This window comes from Hylobates moloch, unplaced genomic scaffold, assembly GCF_009828535.3.
Source record: "Hylobates moloch isolate HMO894 unplaced genomic scaffold, HMol_V3 SCAFFOLD_12, whole genome shotgun sequence".
Lineage (NCBI taxonomy): Eukaryota > Metazoa > Chordata > Mammalia > Primates > Hylobatidae > Hylobates > Hylobates moloch.
The window spans coordinates 68,721,353-68,733,832 of NW_026652287.1; the positions used below are offsets into that span (position 1 = coordinate 68,721,353).

Consider the following 12,480-nt stretch of genomic DNA (forward strand, 5'->3'; position numbering starts at 1 on the left):
TCCTAGCTATTTGGGGGACTGAGGTGGGAGGATCACTTGAGCCCAGGAGGTCAATGCTGCAGTGAGTCATGATTGTGCCACTACACTCCAGCATGGACAACAGAACAAGACCCTGTCTCAAAAAAACAAAACAAAACAAGGCATAGCCAAAGTCTCACCAAAGATGATCACTATGAACTGTGGTATAATTTTTATTCAGTATTGTTTTATACATTTTACATTGTTTCTGAGCATACTGATATACATAATACGGCAGTCTGCTTCCCTCATTTAAAGTAAAACATAAACATTTCCAAGTTATCACAAATGCCCTCTAAACTTCCTTTTAATGACTGCATAGCAGTCTATGACATGGTCTTGGTTTATTCCTCTTCTGCTTCTACTTAGTAGGAGCAGAGAAAATACGCCAAATGGCTGCAGAATGTTTGGGGAACTGTAGTTGAATATAGCTGGAATATAGAATTTGAGGTAGAGATAATAACAGGTAAATCACGTCCTGAAGGCTGAGTGTAGTAGTTTGAAGTTAAAATTGAGACTGGGAAGAAACTGAAAGGTGACAATCAGATTTGCATATTTAGAAGATCATCCTCTTAGTAGTATAAAGAATGGAATTTGGTTGGAGGGCCTACCTTAGAACAGTGAAGAGATGATGAGTTGGGACTGGAAATGAAGAAGGTAGCAATGGAAATGGGAAGACATATTTGAGATTTGGTGACAAAGTAGATGCAGGGGATGAGAGAAGAAAAATTCAATTGACAAACAGAGATACAGCACCAAACAAAGATGAATATCTCTGCCCTCGTGGAACTTTAGTCCTACTGAGATTAAATTCCAAATTTTTGGCTAACTGATATGGCCACTTGCCAAGACTAAAAAAAAAAAATAGGAGAAGTAGGGTTGTTGTTGTATTGTTGTTGTTTTGGTGAGGAGTGAGGGAGGGGCAGGTCTATTGAGTTCATGTTTAGAGTTAGAACATGTTAAGTTTGGCCGGGCGCGGTGGCTCACGCTTGTAATCCCAGCACTTTGGGAGGCCGAGGTGGGCGGATCACGAGGTCAGGAGATCGAGACCATGGTGAAACCCCGTCTCTACTAAAAATACAAAAAAAATTAGCCGGGCGTGGTGGCGGGCGCCTGTAGTCCCAGCTACTCGGAGAGGCTGAGGCAGGAGAATGGCGTGAACCCGGGAGGCGGAGCTTGCAGTGAGCCGAGATTGCGCCACTGCACTCCAGCCTGGGTGACAGAGCGAGACTCCGTCTCCAAAAAAAAAAAAAAAAAAAAAAAGAACATGTTAAGTTTCAGGTACCTTATATCTTCAAAGTGAATGTGTCTAGTAAGCCACCAGATGCATGAGTCTGGTATATAAAATTGAGATTTGAGATATAGGCTAGAATATAGATTGGAAATCTATTAGGAAACTGTCAGTAGTTTGAAGCCTGAAAATAATGCAGAACTGAAGAAGACAGGACTTGGGTCTGAGCTCTGGAAAAGATTAATTAATGTTTAAGGTAAAGGCAGATTTATAGAGCTCATAGAGAAGACTAGCCAAGAGAAGGTGGAGTGGACTAGGAGAAGCCCACTAACAAAATCATGACACCAAATGGCATGGGGGTACTAAGGAAGAGAGTGGTGAATGGTGTCAAATATTCCAGAGATGTTGAGAAATGAAAAATAAACTTTTTCTGGCAGAGATCATTGGTCGCCTTAGTTAGTTTTCATTTACCAGTGAAGGTTGTAGTCAGACAGCATTAGGTCACCTTGTCAATGTAAATGGAGACAAAAAGGAAATATGACTCTTTCAAATTGTTTTGGTAAATTATAAATGATGTAGACAAATAATTTTGAAATGAAAATGTTCATGTTAAGTGAATAAGCAGATTGTAGAACAGTTTTACAATATAATTCCATTTGCTACAGTTTTTCTGTTGCTACATAAAAAGCTACCACAAAATGTAGTGGCATAAATCAATATATTATTATTATTTTTTTTTTTTTTTTTTGAGACGGAGTCTCGCTGTCGCCCAGGCTGGAGTGCAGTGGTGCGATCTCGGCTCACTGCAGGCTCCGCCCCCTGGGTTCACGCCATTCTCCTGCCTCAGCCTCCCGAGTAACTGGGACTACAGGCACCCGCCGCCTCGCCCGGCTAATTTTTTGTATTTTTAGTAGAGATGGGGTTTCACTGTGTTAGCCAGGATGGTCTCGATCTCCTGACCTCGTGATCCGCCCGCCTCAGCCTCCCAAAGTGCTGGGATTACAGGCATGAGCCACCGCGCCCGGCAAATCAATATATTATTAACTCTCTTGGTTCTGTGGGTTAACTGGACTTAGCTGGGTAATTCTTGATGAGGGTATTTCATGGAATTGTAGTCAGCTATAGTTAATGGAATCATAGGATTCTTTAATTTTTTCCTTTTGTTTTATGTCTATTCTCTTTTTGTAAGAGATACTTACACTGGATTTATAGTAAGAAAACCACTACTGGCTATTTACAATTTAGCAAAACAGACGTTTGGTTGAGATGGGAATGAGAGAAAAAACAGCAGCTAGAAAGGGGCATCAGGTGAAAGAATGCTTTCTTTTGGAGCGGGTCTGGGGAAAGGACAGTTCGGCAGATTTTGAAACTGAGACAAAGAGACCTCATATACCATCTAATGTGATTAAGAAATACTTAGTAACATCTATGTAGTATTCCTGCACTCTGCTTTCCCCTCAATGTATTTTAAAGTGTTTATCGGCTGGGCGCAGTGGCTCATGCCTGTAATCCCAGCACTTTGGGAGGCCAAGGCAGACAGGTGGATCGCTTGAGCTCAGGAGTTCAAGACCTGCCTGGGTGACATGGCAAAACCCTAACTTAAACAAACAAAAAAATTAGCCAGGCATGGTGGCACATACCTCTAGTCCCAGCTACTTCAGGGGCTGAAGCAAGAGGATCGCTTGAGCAGCAGTGAGCCGTGTTCACACCACTGCACTTCAGCCTGGGTGACAAAGCAAGACCTTGTCTCAAAAAAAAAAAGTTATAATGAGGAAACAATCAGAAATCCAAATGACTAAAAGAAAAAAAAAGTCTGGGGCACTATTCTAAGTTAAAGTAGAATAAAAAGACATGACAAATGCATAATCCAATATTCAATCCTATATTGGAGAGGGACAGTTATAAAGGACATTATTGGGACAATGGGGGAAATTTGCATACATTCGTTGTGACATTCTGTCACTATTAATTGTTCTGAGTGTTTGATTTGCTGTGACTAGGTAGGAGAATGTCTTGTCCTTGTTTTAGGAGTGTCAAATAAAAAAAGCTTCAACAAATCAAATTTTAAAGATTTAACTGGCTTTTACTAGAGATTCATGAATCAGGAAGCATCCCATCTACAAAATAGACAGAGCTGAGCAGAGGAGGTGTGCTTTATAGACATAAGAGAGCTGAAGAGGCAGGGCGTGGTGGCTCATGCCTGTAATTCCAGCACTTTGGGAGGCCAAGTTGGGCGGATCATGAGGTCAGGAGCTCGAGATCAGCCTGGCCAACATGGTGAAACCCCGTCTCTGCTAAAAATAAAAAATTAGCTGAGTGTGGTGGCATGCGCCTGTAGCCCAGCTATTTGGGAGGCTGAGGCAGGGGAATCACTTGAACCCAGGAGGCAGAGGTTGCAGTGAGCCAAGATCACACCACTGTACTCCAGCCTGGGTGACAGAGCGAGACCGTCTCAAAAAAAAAAAAAAAAAAAAAAAGAAAAGAAAAGAAAAGAAATGGGCTGAAGAAAGCTGAAATAAGGAAGAAAAAACAGGTTGATCATTTCAAAGTTACTTTCACACATGAGGTCAAAACAGACCTTAGTGGCTCAGGTAGACTGAGCCTCTTCTGATTAGTTGCTGTGAATCTCCTGTTTTTTGGAAAACTGGCCCATTTGTGTGTGTGTGTGTGTGTGTGTGTGTGTGTGTTTTCTTTTTCTTTTCTTTTTTTTTTTGAGATGGAGTCTTGCCCTGTCGCCCAGGCAGGAGTGCAATGGTGCAATCTCAGCCTACTGTAACCTCCGCCTCCCAGGTTCAAGCGATTCTCCTGCCTCAGCCTCCTGAGTAGCTGGAATTACAGGTGCCTGCCTGCACACACGGCTAATTTTTTGTATCTTTAGTAGAGATGCGGTTTCACCATGTTGGCCAGGCTGGTCTCGAACTCCTGACCTCCTGATTTGCCTGCCTCGGCCTCCCAAAGTGCTGGGATTATAGGTGTGAGCCACGGCGCCCGACTTCTGATGGTGTCTTAACTGTGTTGCCCAGGCTGGACGGGCTCAAGCAATCCTCCTGTCGCAACCTTCAGAGTAGCTGAGACTACAGGCACTGTTTTAAAATACAGTTTGATTACATGGATTTGGCATGAGTTCAGTCCAATGCAATGCTCCCCACATCAATTTTATTTAACAGAAGATACATGCTGAAAAATTTATGGGTGAAGTATCATAACTACGGCTAACTTTCATATGGCTCAGTCAAAAACAGAAAACAAAAAGACAGCAATTGTGGTGAAATATTGTATGTTGAGGTCTACTGTACTATTTTTTTTTTTTTTTAGACCAAGTCTCTCTCTGTTGCCCAGGCTGGAGTGCAGTGGCGTGATCTTGGCTCACTGCAACCTCTGCCTCTCAGGTTCAAGTGATTTTCCTGCTTCAGCCTCCCAAGTAGCTGGGATTACAGGCACTCGCCACCATGACTGGCTAACTTTCTTTTGTATTTTTAATAGAGGCGGGGTTTCACCATGTTGGCCAGGCTGGTCTCAAACTCCTGACCTCAGGTGATCCGCCCACCTTGGCGTTCCAAAGTGCTGGGATTACAGGTGTGAGCCACCGCGGCCAGCCTTACTGTACTATTTTTATATAAGCTTTTCTGTAGCTTTGAAAATTTTCAAAATAAAAAGTAGGGAGGGGGTGAGCAAGGTGGCTTATCATCCTAGGACTTTGGGACGTCAAAGCAGGAGGATCACTTGAGCCCAGAAGTCCCAGATGAGCCTGAACAACACAGTGAGACTCCATTTCTACAAAAACATACATTAAAAAAATTAGCAATTAGCTAGGTGTGGTAGTGAGAGTCTGTAGTCCCAGGTACTCAGGAGGCTGAGGTGGGAGGATTGCTTCAGCCCAGAAGATTGAGGCTATAGTGACCCAAGATTGTGCCACTGAACTCCAGCCTGAGTGATCCAAAGAGCCTGTTTCTTTTTTCTTTTCTTTTTTTTTTTTTTGAGACGGATTGTCGCTCTCTCGCCCAGGCTGGAGCGCAACGGTGCGGTCTCGGCTCACTGCAACCTCCACCTCCTGGGTTCAAGTAATTCTCTTGCCTCAGCCTCCAGAATAGCTGGGATTACAGGGGTCCGTCACCATGCCTGGCTAATTTTTGTATTTTTAGAAGAGATGGAGTTTCACCATGTTGGCCAGGATGATCTCGAACCGCTGACCTCGTGAGTCGCCCGCCTTGGCCTCGAAAAGTGCTGGGATTACAGGCGTGAGCCACTGCACCCGGCCCAAAGAGCCTGTTTCAAAAAAAAAAAAAAAAATGGGGGTGGGGCGGCGGGGGTACAAATAATGATATTTGATGCCTCAGCTGTTGGGGATAAGGGAGGTGAAGGATGCTCCGGAGCCTAACAGTTGGAGTTTGAGTGTCTTTGGGAAAGACGCTTCCTGGCCTTAAGCTCCTGAGGAGCTGTGCTTTCCCAGACCTTTTCTCCAGTTTCTTAACAATTCCAAGAGCTCCTGATGTGCTTCCAGTAAATTCCCTTTTGTTTAAGTTAACCATAGTCAATTTCTGTCATTGCAACCAAGAATACTAAACATAAAGCTACCATGTATACAATATACACCACATAAGAAATTTATTCCACATCCTTTTAAGGTAATGAAATGAATATGTTTTGAAATTTTGGCAGGGGTGCTATGGTGTTCATGCCTACTAATTAAATGTGTCAAAAATGAAACGCAGTGCACTTTCCAAAAAGTTTTCCATCTTTGCGTATGAACTGAACACAGGGCTAATTTTTTTGCCCCAAACTGCTCTTCTTTTTTATTGTGTGCTTCATGGTCAATCACCTCAAGTACACTTCAAGTATATTACATGAATAAAACTCTTTGGAATTCAATTGCTGAGGGACACAGAGCAAGAACATGAACCACAGATCACACTTTGAATAAACTTGCCCCAGCACTGACAAAAATCATTAGGACTACATTTCACTTTCCATAAGAAAAAGTGAACTTTTGTACAGGAAAATTAGGAGGTTGGGAGAATGAGACCATGCCAGGGCGTAATTCTTCGGAAAGGTTATTAAAGGAGAAAAGTAACATTTCAATGACCTGCTATGTACAGAGTACAGTTGATGTCTCTCTGTTTTTTTTTTTTTTTTTTGAGACAGTGTCTCACTTTGTCACTCAGGCTAGAGTGCAGTGGCATGATCATAGCTCACTGCAGCCTCGGCCTGCCAGGATCAAGTGATCCTCCTGCCTCAGCCTCCCAAGTAGCTGGGACCACAGGCACATGTCACCACACCTGGCTAATTTTTAAAATTTATTTTAGAGACAGGGACTCCCTCACAACACCCCCTGACAAAGGTATTGTTTTCTCCATTCTACAGATAAGGAATCTGCAGGTGCAGGGAGGTTGAGCCTAGATGGAGCCCAAAGCAATGTTTTTATCAAAATGCCATGTTGTCTGAGAGGGGATAATAAGGTATGAAGAGGCCTTCCGGGGAACTATGCTTCCCAGAATTACAGCAGAACATAAATGCCTAAGGCAAAACTTCCACTGACTTCCTCTTTCCCAGCTGAAACCATGGAGGGTATTGAAGACAAGAAAAAGAAGATTTCTGCTGTGCCAGAAACCGTTTAAAAATGTGAGGGAAGGCTGGGCACTGTGGTTCACGCCTGTAATCCCAGCACTTTGTGAGGCCGAGGTGGGTGGATCATGAGGTCAGGAGTTTGAGACCAGCCTGGCCAGCATGGTGAAACCCTGTCTCTACTAAAAATACAAAAATTAGCCGGGCATGGTGGTGCACGCCTGTAATCCCAGCTACTTGGGAGGCTAATGTAGGAGAATTGCTTGAACCGGGAAGGCAGAGGTTGCAGTGAGCCAAGATTGCATCACTGCACTCCAGCCTGGGCAAAAGGGCAAGACTTTGTCTCAAAAAAATAAAAATAAAACACGTGAAGGAATTTCACAGAGCTAAAGGTCAAGTGCCTGAGAAAGAAGTTTGCCCATAAAATGCTTTGAAAAGAAAGGAGAAGGCCAGGCGCAGTGGCTCATACCTGTGATCCCAGCACTTTGGGAGGCTGAGGCAGGTGAATTACCTGAGGTCAGGAGTTCAAGACAAGCCTGGACAACATGGTGAAACCCCATCGCTACTAAAAACATAAAAATTAGCTGGGCGTGGTGGCAGGCACCTGTAATCCCAGCTACTCAGGAGGCTGAGGCAGGAGAATCGCTTGAACCCAGGAGGCAGAGGTTGCAGTGAGCTGAGATGGCACCACTGCACTCCAGCCTGGGCAATGGAATGAGACTCCATCTCAAAAAAAAAAAGAAAAAGAAAAGCAAGGAGAAACCTACATCTACGAAAAAGCCAAGCACTGTCGGATGTGGTGGCTAACCCCTGTAATCCCAGCACTTTGGGAGACTCAGGTAAGAGGATGGCTTGAGCCCAAGAGTTTGAGACCAGCCTGGGCAACAACATAAGACCCCGTTTCTCCAAAATATTTTTAAAAAACTGGGGAGGGGAGGAGGTCAGGCATGGTGGTGCGTGCCTGTGGTCCCAGCAACCTCAGGTACTAGGGAGGCTGAGGTAGGAGGATTGCTGGAGCCCAGGAGGTCAAGGCTGCAGTGAGCCGTGACTGTGCCACTGCACTTGAGCCGGGACAATAGAACAAGACCCTGTCTCAAAAAACAAAAAACAAAGAAGGAAGGAAGGAAGGAAGGAAGGAAACATAATTTAAAAAATCAAGTCCAAAAAAAAGCAAGCAAGAAGAAAAAAAAAAGTTCAGCACTGTCACAAGGAATATATGGCAAGAAAAGCTGGCAATTTCTATATACCTGTGAAACCCAAATTGTCACTTGCCTTAAGGATCAAATGTATCAATGGTGTGAGTCCAAGTCTGTCGCAACTTCTTCACTTTCCCCAGATCTTCAATGGCACCTTTGTTAAACTCAACAAGGCTTCAGTTAACATGCTGAGGATTGTGGAACCATATCGCATGGAGTACCTGAACCTGACATCAATAAATGAACTGATCTACAAATTGGTTATGGCAAAACCAATAAACAAATTACCTTAACAGATAACTCTTTGATTGCTAGATTTCTTGATAAATATGGCATCATCTGACTGAAGAATCTGATTCATGAGATCTATACTGTTGAAAAACTCAAGTTCCTGTGATCCTTCAAATTATCTTCTCCACGAGGGAGAATGAAGGACTACTTATTTTGTATTAATAAAATGTATAAACGCTGGCATTTATACAGAAAAGACCATATCAACAGGCTTATTAAACGGATAAACTGAAGCACCTAACGTTATTTTTGTAATCTGGTCAGTTAATAGCCAGTCACTACTTTCAAACTGGAAAAAACAAAAACCGAAACAAAAATGTGACTGACTCCTTCAAGACCAAAATATACCACTTTTTGCCTAGACGGCACTTTGAAATAGAGGGCAATACCATCATATTTTACTCTTGCCTTTCTACTTTTTAATACAGGTGAACTTTTTCTCCTTAATAGGAAAGAATACCAAGTAAAGAACAAATAGCAGTTATGGAAAATAGTTTCAAAAACTGCAGGGGGCTACAGAACAAAGGACTGAGTGTAGGGAGGGAGATAGAGATCCCCGAGGTGTGGGGCAGAGCCCACGCATCTGAATTCCAAGAACAGTTGCTTTCTGACAAAGAATACCAGGAAATGACTTCACATTTTTCCAGACTATCAACATACTTCATTTTTCCCAGTAGGAGAACCCAGGGCCTGTTCCACGCCCACAGACGTTGGTCAGGCAAAGCGGCCGCAAGGCGTCTGAGCTAAACGCAACCAGGTCCCGCCCCCGGTCCTGTCTGGTCCAGCCAGGCACACGTTGGCAAACTTTTGCGCCTGCGCCCACCGGGCCTGAACCTGTAGGCTGAAGTCGCGCATGCGCTAGATGGGAACGTTGTTTCTTCTCCCCTACCCCTTTTCTGTGGGGCTGTTTTAGGGAGAGACTGCTTCCGGGTCGAAGGGCTTGCTTCCGGAGAGCGGGAAGGCTAAAATGCGGTAGCTAAACTGGAGCCAGCGTTGGTTCTGTGTGGAAAAGGCTTTAGCCATGGACAGGTCAGTTCTGATAGTGGCAGCTGAGCCCGAAGTCTTGCCCCTCTCGCCTGTTGGCGAAACGAAATAGGTGAAATTAGACTCCCAGAAGAAGCCAAGGAGGTCCCGGGTGCTTCCCCTAAGATTCCTTCCCCATGCCGGGAAATTTGGCTACAAATGGGGAAAAGGCCGCTTGGCGTGGGTCGGGGTGGGGTACAGATCATAATGGTCCCTTATATTCCCACTACGTTCTGCGATCTATTCGGCGCTTTGTGGCAGCAACGCTGTTCGCTCCTGGGGTGGGCGGGGTAGGTAGCCCGGCGTTCGAAATGCTAAGTGACGAGCCTGAGATCACAAAGCCAGTCAGTGAAGATACTGGGATCTCAGCGCAGACTTTCTGATTACAAGTGCCAGCATCGGATACTGAGTTCCCTCTATGATCTGGGTACTGTGCTAGCCGCCTGCAACAAAGATCAGTTATTCAAGATCCTTACCCTTGGGGAATTAGTTTTATAATGGAGACAACCAAGCAGTGTAAAGTGGTAAGTGTTTGGGGGCGATCAAGTCTCCCTGTCACTGTAACTGTCAGGAAGACCTCTCAAAGAAGGTAACTTTCTAGCTGGTCTTTGAATAATAATAGTACATTATTCGTACTCCAAACATTGAGTACCTACTATGTGACTGCCATTGTTCTAAAGGCTTTGAATATATATTATTAGCTTATTTAATCTTCAGAACAAGGACAATTCTATGAGGATAGGTACTGTTATCCATTTTTCATATATAACACTGAGACTAAAAGAGGTTAAGGAACTTGCTGAAAGTTAGGAAGCTAATAAATGCAAGAACCAAATTGCCAACCTGCATCTGTGTGTCTCCAGCCTACCTGAGGCTCTTTGAGGAATAAGTAGTTGTTGACCAGGTGCTCAAGGGGACAAATGTAGGTCTTTATAAAAGAAACATATTCAAAGGTGCTAGGATATGAAAAAAAGTACATGTAGCTCAGTGGTCACATGCAGTATATGTTTAAAGTGATGTTTGTGGCTGAATAGAAGACTGAACCCCTAAACTGGGGTCACATTGTAAATATCATTTTAGGAAATTTGTACTTCTATAGACCAGAGAGCTATCTGAAGGTTTTTTTGTTTGTTTTTAATTTTAATTGTTAAACGTTTAAAATTGTTTCTATGTGGTTGTTTCCCATACTTTTCCTGCTGAAGGAATATCTGAAGGTTTTAAGTGGAGGAAAAGCATATTAGATTCTTGTCTTAAACACAGGCCTTTTAGTCCACACAATTTAGTAGACCTTTGAGTGAAACTGACAGGGAGTGTTGTTATGGGACTGCAGACCTCCTGGGTTGAAGTAACTTGAAGGGTCATTTTGCTCCAATTTACCAGAATTCTTTTTCTTACCCTTCTATCTCACAAGCTCTGTTTGTTGTTGTTGTTTGTTTGTTTTTTAATAGTACCCATGGTTTAAAGCATTTTGGAGACTGCAGAAAATCTTTTAAGAGAGAATTCCTGCAGTTAGGTAACTCCTCAATCCAACAAGGGAAATAAGATTCACTTTTATGAAGCAATTATCTAAAACAGTGTTGTAATATAGATTCCAAGTGTTGAAATAATTCCTTAGGAGAAAATAACATAGTGAGTACTAGAAAGTCAGAGAAGTCTTTGTGCAGGTAAGATTTGAGTAAGGCTTTGAAGAATAAGCAGGATTTGGCGCCAGGAGTGCATTCTCAGCAAAAGATACTTGGCTACTAGAATGACCTGTACCTTAACTTACTCAGGGTCCTTTACTCCAGCTGTGATGATAAAATTCTTTATAAATGCTATATCCTCGTTTCACTTATATGAGCTTGATTATACTACTTTAGGAGTGGCTTTGGAGATATATCATCCCCTGTAATCCGGGAGGCGGAGGTGACACGGACCGCACGGAAACAGAGTGCTCAAAAAAGAGTTTTAAGTATCCTTTGTGATTTAAGCATCATTATAAAAATTGTAACAGGCCGGGCGCGGTGGCTCACGCTTGTAATCCCAGCACTTTGGGAGGCCGAGGAGGGCGGATCACGAGGTCAGGAGATCGAGACCACGGTGAAACCCCGTGTCTACTAAAAATACAAAAAAAAAATTAGCCGGGCGTGGTGGCAGGCGCCTGTAGTCCCAGCTACTCGGAGAGGCTGAGGCAGGAGAATGGCGGGAACCCAGGAGGCGGAGCTTGCAGTGAGCCGAGATTGCGCCACTGCACTCCAGCCTGGGCGACAGCAAGACTCCGTGTCAAAAAAAAAAAAAAAAAAAAAAAATTGTAACGTGTTTGGAATCAGTGTTGTAGAATTTTCTTTTTATAAGAGTATTAAATAATAGCTATAATAAAATCCTGTAGAAATTTTTTTTCACTCCACAGAGCTGTCATTTGGTAAATATAATGCAAAAATTTAATGAGATCGTATTTCCCTAAAAATAAAGATATTTCTTACTGCTGACAGCTTCTGAGATTAGATTTCTTTTTATTATTTGAAAACTGACTAAAAACATTTAGTTCAGCGTGTAGTTATCTAAGACTGACATCTAAGAATTTAAATGGCAGAAGCAATGAGTTATTTACCCTTTGCATTGAAAAATGGTAGCCCTAAAATACCTTGTTCTTGAAAAATGTACTCATATAATTCGTATAGTAAAAAGATGGTTAATTCACATTTTAATGATCTCTTTTCTACATGGAAAACTTTTCTTAACTCATTGTACAGTTCAAGCATCTCAAGATGAAAATTTTGGTAATACTACACCAAGAAACCAGGTTATCCCTCGAACTCCTAGCTCGTTTCGACAGCCTTGTAAGATTTTTTGCTTTTAAAGCATTTAATAATAATGGTAATTATAATAGCAACTAACATTTATTGTAACATAATAAGTATAGTATTTGGTTACAATATCAATAAGCACTAATAATAATGATTGCAGTTATTATTTGTTTGAGCTCTTGCCATGTACAAGGTACCGTACTTTACATAAACATACGGTAACTATGACATGGGTATTGTTAGCTCTGTTTTACCAAAACTGAAAGTGAGACTTGGAGAAGTTAACTAATATAGGCAATAAGTATGTAAATAGGCTGGATGCAGTGGCCCATGCCTATAATCTCAACACTTTGGGAGGCCAAGGTGGGCAAAT

At 42.7% G+C, this 12,480-nt stretch overlaps 1 protein-coding gene across 3 annotated transcripts in view; it reads left to right on the forward strand.

Moving 5' to 3' along the window:
• Positions 1–9,214: 9,214 nt before the first annotated feature.
• The window catches only part of NUP107 (nucleoporin 107), a 57,451-nt gene continuing 54,185 nt past the window's right edge, over positions 9,215–12,480 (forward strand). Inside the window, exons 1-3 of one of the 3 annotated variants that reach the window (XM_032170695.2) lie at positions 9,215–9,327; positions 11,181–11,272; positions 12,054–12,140. In XM_032170695.2, coding sequence (XP_032026586.1) covers positions 9,320–9,327; positions 11,181–11,272; positions 12,054–12,140 — 187 coding nt within the window. In that variant the 5' untranslated portion in view covers positions 9,215–9,319. Of the gene's footprint in view, positions 9,328–9,664; positions 9,911–11,180; positions 11,273–12,053; positions 12,141–12,480 lie in introns of those variants that run through there. The other 2 variants (XM_058426099.1, XM_032170697.2) reach the window with 2 other exon arrangements.